This window comes from Poecilia reticulata, chromosome 10 (assembly GCF_904066995.2).
Source record: "Poecilia reticulata chromosome 10, P_reticulata-male-v2, whole genome shotgun sequence".
Taxonomy (NCBI): domain Eukaryota; kingdom Metazoa; phylum Chordata; class Actinopteri; order Cyprinodontiformes; family Poeciliidae; genus Poecilia; species Poecilia reticulata.
In genome coordinates this window covers 21,740,648-21,758,417 of record NC_088839.1, presented here as the reverse complement: position 1 = coordinate 21,758,417, position 17,770 = coordinate 21,740,648, and the positions used below count along the sequence as shown (strand labels likewise).

General features: G+C 34.9%; 3 protein-coding genes across 3 annotated transcripts; all 3 read right to left on the bottom strand.

The window, feature by feature from the left end:
- Positions 1-1,195: 1,195 nt before the first annotated feature.
- On the bottom strand, positions 1,196-3,834 carry LOC103471759 (uncharacterized). Its single transcript, XM_081611747.1, has 5 exons — positions 3,618-3,834; positions 2,090-2,440; positions 1,855-1,974; positions 1,539-1,600; positions 1,196-1,449 (listed from the first exon to the last, which is right to left on the bottom strand). The coding sequence occupies exons 1-5, from the start codon at positions 3,709-3,711 to the stop codon at positions 1,327-1,329; spliced, it is 750 nt and encodes a 249-aa protein (XP_081467873.1). The 5' UTR covers positions 3,712-3,834; the 3' UTR covers positions 1,196-1,326.
- Positions 3,835-9,240: 5,406 nt separating this feature from the next.
- On the bottom strand, positions 9,241-11,577 carry LOC103471760 (uncharacterized). Its single transcript, XM_017307021.2, has 5 exons — positions 11,381-11,577; positions 10,145-10,492; positions 9,930-10,055; positions 9,584-9,645; positions 9,241-9,496 (listed from the first exon to the last, which is right to left on the bottom strand). Exons 1-5 carry the CDS (start codon positions 11,445-11,447, stop codon positions 9,386-9,388), a joined length of 714 nt encoding a protein of 237 aa, XP_017162510.2. The 5' UTR covers positions 11,448-11,577; the 3' UTR covers positions 9,241-9,385.
- A 3,684-nt stretch (positions 11,578-15,261) lies between these two features.
- Positions 15,262-17,542, bottom strand: LOC103471483 (uncharacterized). Its single transcript, XM_081611746.1, has 6 exons — positions 17,479-17,542; positions 17,066-17,395; positions 16,639-16,977; positions 16,437-16,559; positions 16,309-16,346; positions 15,262-16,221 (listed from the first exon to the last, which is right to left on the bottom strand). Exons 1-6 carry the CDS (start codon positions 17,534-17,536, stop codon positions 16,087-16,089), a joined length of 1,023 nt encoding a protein of 340 aa, XP_081467872.1. The 5' UTR covers positions 17,537-17,542; the 3' UTR covers positions 15,262-16,086.
- Between the last annotated feature and the right edge of the window lie 228 nt (positions 17,543-17,770).

Genomic DNA, 17,770 nt, shown 5'->3' with positions numbered 1-17,770 from the left:
AGGCAGCATCTGAAGGGGGTGCTGCTGCAACAACTTGCAGAAAAATCATAGACCGAAATAAATATCAGTGATGTGCTGTCCTGACTGAATCCCTTTTCTTGTGCTTTATTCAAAATAAAAATAATTAAAATATAAACAAAAATCATTCTTCCTTCACTTCATTATTAACATCTTGATGCTTTTCCTCTTGCTCTCAATCAACTTTGGCAAAAAGAAAATCTACGCATCTACCAATGTGCCATGATCAGTTAATCCAAGGGAAGTAGATAAAGAAATGTTTAAATCAATTAGCCTGTGTTTCAGTAAATTTGAAAATGGTTAGTGATTGCAGCATGTTTCTTAAGTTGCAGTAGATGAGCGATGAAACATTACAAATAAAAAGCACATGGCCTAGCTCTCAGCCGATTGGCTGCAGAACCACTCTGTGAATATCCTGGAGTGACCAATCCAAAGTCCAGACTTGAATCTGATTGAACAGATCTCTGGAGAGGTTACAAAATGTCTGCACAGACCAACCCCATCCAACCTGATGGAGCTTGAGACGTGCTGCAAGAAGAATGAGCAAAACTGCATAAATATAGGTGTGCTGACTAAGCTTGTGGTTTCACATTTAAAAACACTTGAGGCTGTAAATGCTGCCAAAGGTGGATCACCCTCCCAAGCATAAAGCAAAGGCTGGGAATTCCTACATGAATGTGATTTCTCAATTATCTATTTTTAATAAATTTACAAATCGCTCAAAAACTATTTTCCACATTTTCATAATGGGGAATTTGTGAGTAAAATTTTAAGGAAAGAGATTAATTTAAAATAATTTGTAGTAAAGTTGTAATATGACAAAATGTTGAAAAAGTGAAGAGCCTTGAATGCTTTCTGGATGCATTGTATTTACTACTACTTATTGCATTACTATAAGGTTCCAGAATGTCAACAAGCAGAGCTGTTTCAGTGTGGAAAAAATGTAATGTATTTAGTTTAATTCTTATTATAAGCATAAGGTATGTTTTATCTATAGTTAAATTAGGCAGAAAAGCTGAATTTTAGTTTGTTTAAAAATCACCATGTATCTAACATTTATACTCCTTTTTTGAACAACAAAGGATGTTAGTATTTATTATTTTTATTAAAAAATTATGCATCTGTAACTAAATATCCAGCTGAAATCACTTTCAAAGATTAAAAAAATACAAGCAAGAAGGTAGAAACTTTTAATTCTGTGAAAATACTGCAAATGGCAAACATATGCATTAACTGTATTCTTTAGAGTATAAAACAACAAGAAGAAAATATTTTAATTGTATTCACTCCCTCTGTGAGATTTATTTCTTAGTGTTTCACTTGTGAATACACACTCTCTTCAGTCTCCATCTCTCTCTTTGGCTTTCCTTTTGTCCTTTTAGCTCCAGAGAAACGTAACGCAGCATAGTTTAGCTCATGTTCCTCTTCAATCTGTCAAGCAAATGAAGGATTTATCAAAAACGTTATGACTATACCTCATTACACATCAACAATTCAATGGATTTTTTATTTTTACTTACAGTAAAATCTTTTGACTGCCCCCGGCTGGTTTGTTTTGCTCGAGAACAGGACGTTTCTTTCCCTGAGTATCCGCAGAAGAAAAATATGGTCATGTACTTAATCCAACATTTTGAAGAGCATCCACAGTTTAATTAGATTATTCATAATTTACTAAAAGCATGTTATTTCATACTGTGATAACAGAATGCCTAACTAAAAGCATGATATCCAGATTATGTCACTTTAATTTGTAGTATTCTCCAATCTTTCTTGAAGAAATGTCTTTTTTTAATTTTTTCTTTATATTTTTTATGAAATGTGTCATTTAGCACTTACCTTTAACAAGATTACATGATGATCTTTGGATCTGGCAGCAGAAAAGTATATTTATAATCACAGAAATGACCAAGCAGGTAATTGTTATCACCAGGGTGATAAAGTCATCTTGAGATGTAGCTATAAATGAAAGACACACAATAAAAGTTATAGCTTTTGAGGAAAAATTAAAAACATTATCTAATTTCATCACTTGTTTACAGTAATGTTATTCAATGAAAACAAAAAATCGTACCAACATCCAGCTTGGTTCCATTCCCAAAATATATCTCTCCACATGTGGCCACAGCACAGTAGAAAGTCGCATCGGATGCGTTGACCGTCTTAGAGAAGTTATACACACATCTCTGCTGAGAGTCCAGTTTCTCTTCACATTTGTTTTCTCTGTTTCCATCAGAGTAGATGATGTTTGGAAGAGATTTGTCTCCGGCTCTTATCCAGAACAAATTCAGACCTCCTGAACATTCCTTGCTGTCAGAGCTGGAGAGGACCGAACACTGAAGAGTCACTGGGTCTCCTGGATGAACTGGATGTGATAATGTTGGCGTCTGAACAACTGTGTAATTGGAAGACACCACAGTGTTTCCTAAATAAAAGATAATTTTTTTGTTAGACATTACAATTAAAACATTTTAAACATTTTTCTTGATAAGTCTTAGCAAACTGTTCAGAGTTTTTTATTGATCGAATCCTTTGGGATAGTTTTATTTGCACTATGATTTATACGTTAACATGCAGTTAGTAGGTAACAATATTGAGAACATATAAAAGCACTTTTTTAAATAGGTTGAGTGTTACTTATTGAGTTGAACTCAACTTGCAATTAGATTCCTCTGTTGGATTATCATTAATTCCTTAATCACTTACTGAAGTAGTTGAGACAAGTTACACATAATCTTTAACTTGTTCATTTTGATGTTTGTTCATTTTCATGATGTTTTTATTATGTAAAGTTATTTGAACTTCTTTGCCACTGAAATATGTATTAAACTTGAATTAAAATGTACTAAGCCTAACAAATAATAGACTTGCCTTCACTATGTGAAGATTACTTCCATCGAGAAGAAACATGTTGGTCAAATTAGGTGATTAATTTAATCCTAAATCTGTCAGGATCATAAATACTTCTTAGTTTACAATTTTTAAAAAGTCAAAATCAAAAATACATTTCACAAATACATTTAAAAAAAACGTTGCGATGGCTCATCACATTTGATTATATCTACCCTCTGACATTGGCATTTACTTATGCTAAAACTTGGAAAAAGGTTATGAGCGATCCCATCCATCTAGCTCCCTGTTCGGTTGACCTCTGGGAGATGCTAGAGGTCTATTGAGAACCACAGCTGGATTTTTGAACAGTTTACATACTGCTGCTATGAACCAATGATTAATCCCTGTGCCCACTTTTTCTTTTTACTTTTTGCTTTGTCACTTTAATTTACTTTCTTGTGCATTTGTAAAGTAAACAATTAATAATTTTCAACAGTTCACCCAGCAATATATCTATTCTACATACTGAATAGATATATTGTTTAGATATATTATCAGCTGGTTTGCTGATAAACACCAGCAAACCATGCTGGTTTGCTTGGTTTGCTAAATTTAGAAGTAGCTCAAATGTCATATGTGACAAACCGTGTTTTGGATAATCTTGCACTGGATTATTTATTAAGATGTCTTTTGATGTTTATACAGATCAAAAGAAAAATGTTTATTTGTAAGCATTTGTCTTGTTGAAGTAATTTTAATAATTAAAATACCTTTTATTAGCAAATAGGTCCCTTGCCAAATGTTCTTGTTCCAGTCAACCACAGCGCAGTGATACATGCCTTCGTCTCCTTCAGTCGACTTCATAATCGTCAGATTGCTAATTTTCTCTGTATATGTTGCAGTCAGTCTTGAGCGAAAAAATTCAGATCCATAAGTTGGCGAAGTATTTTCCAACAGCTTCACAATTAATTCCAGTGTATTTCCTGCACTTTGTTTGTACCAGTGAAGTTCGCTACTGCTGGTTTTCTTTTCTTCTGGAAAAAAGCATTTCAAAGTTACAGGGTCTCCAAGTTGAACGATGGTCACCGGAACCAAGGCATCTGTAATATGAAGAATAAAAAACGTGTTAACATGCTATTCAGGTCAACAAATGAGACACAACCTGCAGAAAAATACAAAATATGAGGATACATAAGTTCACATTTTATGCTCACAAACACTCAGAGGTTTTGTTTGTTATCTAACTTACTTCCTTGGTGCAGGAGGATCAGTGTGAGCCATAACAGATTCATCTTTAAGCTGTTTTCACTGAAACACAAGGTTTTATTCCAGTGACAGAAGGAGGAGTGGTTACGAGACCATCTGATTGGTTATCTCAAAATCCACATTCTAAGACCATTTCCTGAAGCAGAAGTCTTCCTCTTCTAGGGGCCAGGCCTTGTCATTGTAGTAATAATCATTCAATTGTCATGTTGATGGTCAATAAGTGAACAACACTTCAAATTGTGTTGTTTTCAAATGGAATCTGTTTAAGTTAGATTTTGATCTGAAAATCTTTTAATTGATGCACATCAGTAGCAATACCAGGGTATGGCAAAGTGAAAGCCAATTCACTAATTTAGTTATACAGATATATAGTGATGTACTTTAGCTTTTTAAGTATTTCACAAATCCTCTGCAACTCCACCATTTAGATGAAGATATAAATACAGGTATTAATATGAAAACGGACATTCTGAATGCAGCAGGACAACATACCTTGGTAACTTCATCCTGAATTGACATGTTTCAAAAGGCTGTGATCTCTCAGGCTACAGTTTACATCATGTGCATTGACCTATTTAAAGGTGCAGTCACAGAGGGTGATGAGGATTACAACAGGCAAGCTCCACTCAGAAGACATTTTGTTAAGCATAGTGGTATACATTTTCTCCTTTCTTTTATATAACCTTGTTTCTTTTTTTAGCTTCTGCATTCATAAAACTATATTAGGAAAACTATATTTTATCATATCAGTTTTACTGTATTGTTTGTGTGTTTTAAAGTCTTGCCAGAAAGCAGCAAACTGCACAGTAATCTGTATGAACTATCTCCTGTTCTCTGTGATGTGCCGTATCTGACTCCCTGGTATTTCCTGTTTTAAGAAAGCCTCAAATCTTTAAAATATCTTGCTTTGTTGTCAACAATACCATCAGACAAATTATAAAGTAGGATATATTCTTCGAAATTATTAAGATTTGTAAAATGGTGGATCCAACAAAGACCTTATAGTCATTTGCTGGAAAAAATCACAAAGCAGAAATAATGTCAATAAGTTGGTTTTGTGTTGCTAATTAAGTTTGGCAACCAAAGTTTTATCATTTCCACGCTCACACACTCTAATCTTTCCTAAAACAAAATTTATGACATTGGACTTACAGAATTTATATGATCAAAGTCAGTATATTGATATACACACATGTGGTGTATCCTACTGAGCTCATTCACATGTGTTGCCACCTGTGCTATTGCAAATCTATGTTGTTTAGGTATTTGTTTGTATGTGGAATGATACTTATGGTTTTGTAATTTTTTCATCACTTCATAAAAACCAGGAAATATATCAAATGTTCTTGCACTGTATGTTAGACTCTCCAAAAATGCCTCATATGCTCATTTAAATTAGGAGAATTCAGGGAATTTTTATAAAACTTTAAATTTGTTACTTTTTTTAAAGACTGTTGCATTTGATGCATAACATTTTAGCGAATGTTTGTTGTAATCAAGGGTGAAACATTTACAATGTTCTGCCTTGTCAGAATAGGAAATTTTATTTTTGCAATGAGAGTCCAGTCTTATTTAGTGCTAAATTTTCATATTTCATGATGTTAAGATGTATATTTAATGTCCTACACAAATAGTTCAATATTCAGCGAGTGCCCAAAAGTAGAATGCCCAAAAGTGACTGAGTGGTCAGAAACTCCAGCAGCTCCGACCATTCAGCTAAGCTAAGCTTATTCTTTCTTCTCTCTCTCTATCTCTCAGTGAAGGCGGACGCTTTTTTCCTCTGCTTCCTCATTACCCACCTCCACCCCACTTGCTCTGTTTTTGTGCTGCTTTTTTGGAGTCTCTCTTTGCACATCCTCCGAATCTACAAATTATGGATCTTGTCAACTGGCCTCTCAATGCAATTGATCAAATTTTCACAACGAGAAGACTGGGCAGAGGAGAGCCCACTTGGGGTTTACCCGGAGTGATACACCCTGGATTTATTTGGATTCATGATGACAGGATTTCTGCTGTTTGGAGTTGGTGGATACCTGGCATATTGACAAATTTGTAATGGATTGGGCCAACTAGCAAACACTCAGACTGACATACTGTGGGATAGATGCGCAAGTTGGATGTGATTCTTGCTGAGATTTGCAGGCCAGCTGTGGACCCTAGAACTCACTACCAGAGTGGAATCGATGTTGGAGAAGTTGCTAGTTTTGGCCCCGTGGAAACAGCCGTACTAATTTGGATGAAAGGAATCAACAGATATCGGTGAGACTTTAGAGCAGATTGAAATTTTAAAGTCTGCCCATTCTAAAGCATATTGTCTGTATCTGCACTGGCTCCCATGTGTCAGCTTTGGGTGGCTACCACTCCCAAGGACTTGCTCTTAGGTAAGACCATCACATCAGAAACTGTTGCCTGGGAGAGCTACGTGGTTCGTGGTCATACACATGCTTACACATTCACAGCAAACAGATACACTCTGTGATTTTCACCGCCTTTCTTGCTATATGAGCCATATTCTTCCCGATGTCATCATTTATTGGTTAGAACAACCTTATGATCCAGAGAAACTCCTATTTGTTTATCGGGAGACTTTTATTATTTTATAAGTTGTGGAGTACTTCTTCTTATTCCTTAGAGAAACTTCTACTAGTTCATAATTGTGAAGTACATTTGTTGTTGTTTTATTTTTCTTTTGCTTTTCTTCAGTTTTTTCATTTTGTTTTTCCTCTAATACACATAAAACACTTTGAACTGCCTTGATGCTGAAAATGTACTATATAAATAATATTACCTTACCTTACCTTACCTTACCTTACCTTACCTTACCTTACCTTACCTTACCTTACCTTACCTTACCTTACCTTACCTTACCTTACCTTACCTTACCTTACCTTACCTTACCTTACCTTACCTTACCTTACCTTACCTTACCTTACCTTACCTTACCTTACTTTACCTCAGAGAAGACAGAGTGCACTGCATAGCATTAGGATAAGCAAGAATTTTGTCAGCTAACTGATGTGTGATATGATGGTGATATGTGGGTATGCATAGGTGTAACATTCAAATGGCTTATTTTGACAGATAACAAAAAGGTGTGGGAGTGTGGGTAATGCTGTTTATTGAAATCCAATGTTGTTTATTGAAATACATTGAAATGTAAACCAGAAAACAAACGTGGTGAGGATGTTATAACTTCTACATTAACAAACACAAACAACAGAACAGTACATATATTGTTGTTCATATACTCTCAAGATTGCATAAACTAGAGTCTAACAATCTCATCAAATTGCATGAATATGCGAAAGAAACAACCATATAAATGTGTCTTTTCTGTCCGCTCATGAATGCTCATAACATCAACACCATTTGTGTGTATCTGTAACCATATTTCCATTAAAGTCTTTGTATGTGCATTTAGAAAAGGTTGATGAAAATAGCAAATTTCAAAATAACTTCCTCAATTTCTATAAAAGGTTATCGTATTTTCCGCACTATAAGGCACACCTAAAAGCCTTCAATTTCCTCAAAAGTCGACAGTGCGCCTTATATATGGACCAATATTGAGCCACAACAGGTCTAGCAACTACGGTAAGCAGCCGGCGACTTCATTTTCACCCGTAAAAGAAGAAGCGCGCGGTGCATGCTGGGATAGTTGTCAGAACGCTGGTTTGTTAATAAAGTTTGACTGACCTATCTACCTACCGACCAGATAATCAGGTCGTCTGCAGGTCATTTAGGACCACGTTCTCCACCAATACACTGTGCGCGAACGGAGAAGGGTGGCCATCGTCCGGCCACGTCCCGGCCCAGTCGCGGAAGGCTCTCTTCGCCGACCGGTGTCGGACTGTTTTGTTGACATTCCCTTTAGTGCAGCTCCATCTAGTGGATGCATAACGTAACTCCAGCCTCTACTGTAGCATCTATTCTATGCGCCTTATAATCCTGTGCATCTTATAGTGTGGAAAATGTCCCACGATGGACTGGCAACCTGTCCAGGGTGTACAACGCTTCTCGCCTGAAATATCTTGCTGGAGATAGGCACCAGAACTTCTCCCAACCCCAGTAGGGACAAAGGTGTAAGAAAATGGTTGAATGGATGGGTTACTCTTGCTTGAGCTGGTTTTTGACTTTTCCGTAAGAAAAGAGAATATGAAAACTCATTTGCCATATAAATTCTGACACAGCATAAGCTCTCATCCACTGGTGGGTCTGTGCCTTAGAGGCACAAAACTTGGAAAGATTTCAATCCAAATCTCACAGTTTTTTCTGAGATATGTGGTCCATGCTAGTTTGCAAACTCTACATCTTGTTTATTACAACCATACATAGTATCAACATTTGATGAAATGACACAGCACCAACATCAGATTTAGACTAGTTGATCCAAAGTAGATGGATACACACCTAATTTGCTTTTTTTCTCTTTTTTTGATACCTTTCATATGTTCGCTCAAAATTTGCGTGAGTGGATTGAAACATTTGGTTGAGAGCTTGGGGTAATGTGTGATCGCTTTACAGTAACTGGACAGATCTCTTAATAGCAAATGTATGCTGTATTTTGTTACATCATGTTGCATGTAATAAATATTTGTATTTATTTGTCTGTCAAGATGGACTAGAAATAATGTTTGAAATCAATAAAGAATAGCCAACTAATAAAAGATGTTACATCTCAAATCTCAAGAAATATTATATTTGCATGCAAAGTCCCTTTTAGGTGCAACATGTTTTTGTATTTTACTAACATTATGCTAATTTAAATAAATTTCCCTCACGCTCATTCCACAAATGTTGAATTAGTACATCAATATTAAAGGATTATTGACTCAAAACAAGCTCCTATCTGCTGGAAAGTCTTGTGTGTTTTTATTATTTTAAGTCTACAAAGATACTTGCACACAAAACTAGAACAAAAATACTTGGTAAGATTTTGTGTTATTGCAGTGTCGTCCACCGAGGTGTTTTGCGCAGCTGATGTTTAAATGGAAGTTAATTATCCTTATTTATATAGTAGCTTTTACAGATAAAAACCACAAGATACATCTGAAGTTGAGCATAAATATAAAAAATATGATAAAAAAAATTAAAAAGACAATGACCAGAATAAATTATACAAATGCCAGATTTCAGGGTGAATTTTTATCAGCACTCTTAATATAATAGTTTCTTGGTCAAATGAAAGAACTGCAAGTTTAAGAGTAACAAAAATAAAACTTGTCATTATGGTAAAATCAAAGAACAAAACACAAATTTCACATATAAACAGATTTCAGAGTTTAACTTGGGAGTACACACTGTCCTCTTTTCTCTTCTTTCCACTTGTAGCTTTCCCAGCACCGAAGTGTAAAGCTGCGTAGTTCAGATCCTGTCCATCTTCATTCTGTACAGCAAATAAAAAGCTCATTACAATGCACGCTGATAGAAAATATTTCAGTAGCTGTTCACTTGAGTTTTTCACTTGACTTACAATTTGATTGCCTTGCTGACTCAAGTTCCTCCATCTTTCTTCTGAAGAGGTGCTTTCTACTTCTAGTTACAGAGAAAGAAACAAGAATAATCTGAATCTGACTTAATCTGACTATAAAACTTTGTTTTTACACTGATTGATACTTTTAAGCAACGTTTAAAATGTGGGGTTTTCTGTCTAGAATCTGAAATTTGCCCTGCTTATTGTACACGATTATGTGATTACAAAAGTGTTATTGAATGTGAAAGTTTAGCATTACAAAGTGATCAAGGGGATATGTGTACTATACAGGGCTTAGCTAATGTTTCTGTTAGTTTTTAAATCCCATAATTTCAATGACATTTACCTTTAAATTGTTTACATGCTGCTCTTGGAGCTCGGTAAAAGACAAAAACAGCATTTATAATCATGGAAATTATCAAACAGGTCACAGCTATCACTAGTACGGGAAATTCAGGGTCTGCCTCTCGCTCTGTGAAGGAAAGACAAAATAAATTGTTGTTTCTGGAAAAGATTATTAGAAAATAGATTTTTTCAATGGAAACCATAAAATCATACAACCTTCCAGCTTTGATCCATTTCCAAATAGTATCTCTCCACATGTGGCCACAGCACAGTAATAAGTCCCATCATCAGAGGAGCTGATTTTCTTAGAGAAATTATAGACCCATTTAGTCCGATTATCGATTTTCCTCTGACATCTGTTAGTTCCGTTTCCATCTGTGTAGATGATATCCGGGTGAGATTTATCTGATCGGAACCAGAACACATTGGGATCTTCTGAACAAGTCTTGTTCTCAAAATCTGAGAGGATGGAGCACTGGAGAGTCACATAACCGCCTGGACCGTTGGAATCTGACACCATCTTCTTCTGAACTACTCTGTAGTTTGACGTTCCCACAGTGTTTCCTGCAGATTATTGTACAAAATGTTAGAAAATAGAATATTTATTTTTCACATATTCTAGATTTAGAATTATAAGAGAGCCTTGGAGACGGATAAAATATACAGCAAAAAACTTGTATTGCATCGAGTTCTCGCTAACATCTTAGAGTTTGAGCTCTCCACCATTTCTCTTTTCTAATTAATGTGTGTCATGTTTCTTCTGAAGGCAACTCTCATTTATAGTATGGACTAAATCAAGTTCAATTAAGTAAATAGCTAAATATTAACATAAAGTAAAACTGTAAAGTTTGGAAATTTAATAAACTAAATGTACTGGGCCACCAGAGTACTGTGATTAATAAATGGGAACAGATTATCTCAAGTGCTGTCTCAATGACCAAAATATAGGATTTTAAAAATGACAGTTTTAATTTTTTTTTTATCTTCAAAACAAGATAAATAAGCTATTTTTATGTTTTTAGTTCATTTGATTTAAATGAATATTTCTTTTTGCCAGTGCCGGCCAAATTTTGATATGCAATGTGTGTTTTATTGAAACTAGAATTTACAAAAGAATGTATAATATGTATATTTTCTAATTTCTCTCTCTCTCAAAACTCTTCTAGAGTTTACTTTTTCACCTGAAATACCAACAGTTGACGTAAAAGGCATTCTAGCTTAGTGAAGTAAATAATACCGGACTGTAACATAAAACATAACTTACTTTTTTTCACTTTAAAGAAGGCATATAGATGCTCATTTTTATTAGATTACTTTAGCATCGCAAAAACAAACATAACTGATCCAAAATTTATATATATTCTTGTATTACAAATCTATAAATCTCTCATGAAGTTTTGTAAACATTTTGATGTTAAAAAAAAAAGCTAAATACCTTTAAAAATACATTACCTTTTATTAACAAGTAGGTCCCCTGCCAAACATTTTGGTTCCAGTCAGTAAAGCCACAGTGATACATTCCTTCATCTTCTTGAGCTGCTTTTAAAATGGTCAGGTTGCTCACTTTGTCAGTAAGTACAGCTTTTACTCTCGAGTCAGAATAACCTTTTCCATATTCTGGGTTTGCAAGAGTCACAAGCTTCACAATTACTTCCAGAGTATCTCCTGCAGTTTGTCTGTACCAAAAAAGTTTGTTACGTCTGTCTTTACTATCAGGCAAAGGGCATGTAAGTGTTGTTGCTTCACCAAGATGAGCTGTGATCACTGGAACCAAACCATCTGCATTAGACAGAAAGATAAGAAATTGTAAAATAAAGTAAAAGCACCACATGATGTGCAATAAGACCATACCACTGGAAACAAGAGCAGTCATAAATATAGCAGGCATTCAAATATTTGCATGAGAAATTTAAATGAATGCATATTTAACTCACATCCTTGATGAAGGAGAAGCGTGACCCATAACAGAATCATCTTGAGACTGTCTTTGTTTGGCCACTGGTTCAAATTTAAGTAGGAGGTGGGTTCTGATTCTAGGCATCTCATTGGTTGTCTTAAAATATACTATTTTGAGGCGTTTCCAGCAACACGAGCATTTTTCTCACATAAATGTTGTTCACTGTTGTAAAATTTTGAGTAATTAACCATGCTCTAAACCATGCTCTATTCAAATCATTGTATATAAGATTTAATCTAACATTTGCCCAGGATTGTGTTTTACAGTGTTTATGACCAAGAACAGCTCCATCTCATATGATATGGTAGTTAAAACTAGACCAGCTATAACAATAGACCAATAAAGAAAATGCAGACTGACCATACATAAAAATGATAGACTGATCAAAATGTTAAACAAAATCATGTACCTTCATTCTTAAACTGACCTCTACTCAGTTTAAGGCTGAAGGTATTCAAAAGAGAAAACAGAGAATGCATAAATATGCATTAAACAAACTCTGCCTTCTTTCTGCAGACAAAAATATCCTAATACAAAAATATCATAAGGCAGAAAATCCCGTTCAAGCTTGATCTGATCATTTTAATTTATATTTTAACTGATTGTTACAACCCTAGCATTTTGTGTGTTGGGTTGTGTGTCTTCCCTTGTGCTCCTCTTTAGTCTTCTTGAGTTTGTCTGTGTAGTTTTTATTATTTATATCTTATCGCTATCAAATGTTCCTTTTTTGTACCTTTACTTGTGGCATGGTCTCCTTTTTTTGTTAGGATTCTGAAAAAGTCATTAGATGTTATTTTTATATGATTATTGTTTTATCTCCAGGACCTCTTCTGAAAAAAAACAAAGGCTTGAGGAGGAAGTGAATGAGTTTTGTGGGACTGTGGTTGACAGGCTCTTTGTGTTCTTCCAGGATGGATCAGCGATGGCAGGTTGTCAGCAGGTGGAGCTCGATGTGGAATCCAGTTAGGAGCTATTATGTGTGGCAGTGGCAGGAAGATTTTTAGAGGAATCCAGAAATCAAAGCAGCAGGAAGGGGAACGGAACCAGGAATCTAGAAGGAGGATATTGACGGAGGAACCAACACTTGAGATCAATAACAAAAAGCAAATGTATCTATAGGCCTGATTACCATTGTAAGTGAGTGAATCATGTGGTGACAATCACAGGAAAAACACTCCTTTGATGATTATATTTCTGCTGCATTTATATATTTTCTGGTCTGTCAGCTTGTGGGGTTGTTTATCAGTCAGTTGCCACGACAACAAGTTTATGTGTGAAGTATAGAGCCAACAGCGAGAGAGAGAGAGAGAGAGAGAGAGAGAGAGAGAGAGAGAGAAAGAGAGAAAGGAAGAATAAAAGTGGCTTTGAGTTGCTGTTCACATGTTCAGCATTATTTTCCCTTTGATGTGGTTCACTGTGGCCATTGTACTTCGAGTTTGAGGCACTTTACTGAAGTAAAGTGAAGCTAGCTATTTGTGTTTGCCATAGTGGAAATATTGATGAGACTGTCTCTAAAATAACACTTTCAACTTGGATTGTCCAACTGTTGAAAATTAGGTAACACAAATAGAATTGGGTATCTGGTATGAGCTGAAACTTCTGGAACCTGCTATAGGTAAAATATTCCAACCTCAGAAGGTGTGTTTTCATCTTGACACCGCTCTTTGGATCCATGAATTTGTGGATTTGTATTTTCTCACATGAAGATCATCAAATCAAAGTACAAATCTAGAATGACTGATTGACACCTGCTGGCCTGCCTGAGGCTTGCAACGAGCTCCTACTGCTCAGACAATGAGAAGCTACCTCCTCCTCAGTGTCAGACGTCCCATTAACAAAGAACTGCACAAAGTTTTCTTTCACTTTAAAATACCTGTTGTAACTGGGATATATTTGCATATAAAATATGTCAATAGAGTTTCATTTATAATTTTCACATCTGTCATATGGTGGCGCTCAGAAGATTATTGAGTTGTAGCTCTTGGTTACTAAACGGTTGTCTTCGTGAAATATGCTGCCATCTATCACACCTATCTTATTGACGTTATGACTTTCAAAACAGCCACTTTTTTATTGCTGTTTTGTAAATGTTACCTTGATAAATGCCACGACCTAGAAGGAGTTGATCTATTGAAGTTTTTTCTTAGCACTTCAAGTGATGCTGTAATCTTTGCCTTAGGCATATATGTGTCAAATACTGTATGTCGTGTATCAACTGTGTAGGTATTGAAGGATATCCAGCAGAGTAGTAATTTATTATTATGATTATTATTATTATTATTATTATTATTATTATTATTATTATTATTATTATTATTATTATTATTATTATTATTATTGTTATTATTATTATTAGAGTACAAGTGTAGTGGCATCAAGTTTGAAATGTCATTTCAAACTTGATGCCACTACTCTTGCATCACTACACTTGCAAATATGGAAAACCTAGATTTTCCATATTTTTCACAACTTATTAAAACTTGCATGATCTTGGAGGTCATGGACACTGTAGGTCACCCTTAATACAATCTGGTTGACTCTACTAAAATCCGTCTGGTAGAGATAAGCTAATATTTATTATTTGATATATTTATTTGATATATTTATTTTACGTAATGGTTCATAGGATTAAAACATAAAATGAAAATTTAGTACATGACATGACTCATGGAAAAGTTCCAAGAGTTTTGATATTTTTGTTTCCTTTCACCAGATGTATACGTGGTCTAACCAACGAAATCCATTCAAGGTTTTATAAAAAGTCATTGGAGATTCAGAAAGTCTTATAAATAGTCATTTTGTCTTTGCTAATTGATAGTCATTGTGTTTTATTTACATATATATGTACATATATTTACTTATTAAGACAAGAGATATAGCATATGCATACATAAATGGTACTGTAAATAAAGTCCAGTTTATTTTTAAAATATTCTTAGAAATCATTTGTAATCAACTTATTAAGAAGTAGCCATGGACACCATCCATCCATCCATCCATCCATCCATCCATCCATCCATCCATCCATCCATCCATCCATCCATCCATCCATCCATCCATTTTCTGTACACCCTTGTCCTTAGTGGGGTTTGGAGGGTTGCTGGTGCCTCTCCAGCTAACGTTCTGGGCGAAAGGCTGGGTCACCCTGGACAGGTCGTCAGTCTGTCGCAGACATGGACACTAATTAAGTATTTATCAGAAAATTCTTCATGAAACGTTTTATGGTACTCATCACCCTTTAAGCAACCATCAATACAAGTTAATAATTTAGTCTATAAGCAACGAGAACAGATTTTTAATAATTTAAGTAATATTTTGTATAAGAATTTTAAAAGAGCAGGAATTGACAAAATTTTTATTTTATGTGCATTTCCATAAAGACAGCGTACAAAAACCATGACATATACATGACTTTTTCACAAAACCAAACAAAACCATTACTCCCTCTCACTTTGACACACTATCAGTTTTACAGCTATCATTAAAATACAAGTTTACTATATTTGGTTTTCAATTTTTAATATTTTTTTAAATTGCCATGAAATAAGATTGTTAATTGTATCATAAGTCTTGCATTTGTTTCTTTGAATTCACCTCTAAATTTGTCTCTTTTTTAGACTATTTATATGTTACCCTTTCTGAGATTGAGAATTACACTGCAATGTGTTGATCTTTAAAAAAAACTGCAGTCTCTTGTATCATCGAATGTGGTCACAAAACGTTAATCATTCAACAATGGCAATATTTCAGTCTGAAATACATGTAGACTATCTTTTATAAGTGTATTTAAAATTAGGGAGTAAGATCTTCAGATTGACAGTAGAAAAATCAGTGCGAACAACATAAAAAGCAAAATATTTGACTATAAAACATTTCTTAAAACATACCTTTGAAGATTTATAGCAGGCAACGAAATAAGTTCACATTTTTGCGCATGCTGCTCCCTGCTAAATGGTAATCTAATCTTCACTTTTAAATTTTAACATCAAAAAATTCATAGCATAACAGCCATTGGAAGAGTCAACATTGCAAAAAAAACATAATGTGCGAAGAATAAACTATGAAGATATATACAATGTTTCATATAAGGACAGCCAGTTTGAATGGTGTAAAAAAAATCCTCTGAACTGGTTACACTCACCATTTTTCTGAGTGTTCACAAAAACAATGATTGGCATTAATTGGCTAAATTAATTAGACATTACTGAATCCCTAGATTCCTGACGTGTGTGTAGATTGTCTCCTCGTGTGTTGCTTTTATTTTTCGTCTTCCTGCTTTTCCAACATTGGTCTTGGTGAAGGTTGGGGCAGAATAAACCAAACAGTGTGCATCTCTCTGTATAAAGTAAAAAAAAATAGCTTAGGAAAGTATATTAATTTACATGTAAGCTCTAAACAAATGTTTATGTCTTTGCTCCTTTACCTGTTCTTTCGGCTGAGCACCACATCCCGTCACAGCATCTGTTAAACGTGCGACAGAATTTCTCATAAAAATGTAGAACCTATCATTTATTTCTACAGAACACCTTGAAAGTGATGTGTGAAACATACCGTTGCAAATATGTGAAGCTTTCTTCATCAAGGTGTAAATGAGGCACATAATGACAACTAGACATCCACTCACAGCCACGCACAGCAGTAGAAGTATTTTAGACTTCAAAAAACTCAATTGTTCTAGAAAAAAATACAAATAATAATATTCTTATTATCATCTGAGTTATTTTATTCACCCCAAGAAAAGTTTTCTACATACCTTCAACATGCAAAAATGCTCCATTTCCAAAGAATAACTCTTCATGTGTGGCCACAGCACAGTAGTAAGTCCCAACATCAGAGGCTTTAATGTCCTTGGAGAAACTATAGATACATTTTTGATTCTCCAGACATTCATTTCCACTTTTTCCATTAATGTAAATTAAACTGGGATGAGACTCATCTGGTCCAGTTCTGAACCAGTAAACCCTGTGATCAGTTGGGCATTTGCTGCTTTCACAGTCAGAGAAAACAGAGCACCTTAGAGTCACCCGGTCTCCTGGAAAGACAGGGTCAGATAGAGGCTCCTGAATTACAGTAGTGAGATCTGATTCTGGGCCTGGAAAATACAAAAAAAGAAAATTAAATAAATAAATTTTACGTGACTATAGAATAGAAAATTGTCTTCTAAATACTGTTTCATGCACCTTCAATCTTCAGAAGAGTTCCATTCAAAAATATCGGCTTTAATGATTCAACTTTGATGCAATAGTAAAGCCCAGTGTCATTACGCTGAGCTTCTTTTATATGCAGAACAAATGTTCCTTTCCCTTGTTTTGATGTAAAATGACGAGTTTGGAAAATCTTTTCATAATCAAAAGTTATTGTTTGTCCAAGAGTTTCAGGCCAGTTTCCAGAAGAAAATTTGACCCAAAACATGTTTTGGGATTGACTGGTTGGCGGGCGAGGACATGTCAGGGTCACATTTTCACCCACTTGAATGATTTTTGTCTCCAAGTTGTAACCATTTATGACACCTATTTTAAAAAAATCAAAGAAATTATTGACATGAAGCACAAAATGAGCTGACAATATTGATATTTATATATTCTGTACTTACGTCCGTCTCCGAGCAACAACAGGAAATAAACAATGATCACCATTTTCTTTTTAATCATCAAACATCTGCGCAAAAAGACGAGCACAACATGGATGCTTCAGTCTAATATAACACTGAAAAGTGGGAGGGAGGAGTGTTGAAACAGCCTGATTGGCCTTTTAACCCTGACTGCCACCACAGTGGAAATTATCAACCATGTTTCCAACTGAAGCTTACAAAATAACACCTACTTCATGTACTTTTTTTTCATAGTGTTGGTCTTGAAAAAAACAACATTTTAATCTAGGAGCTC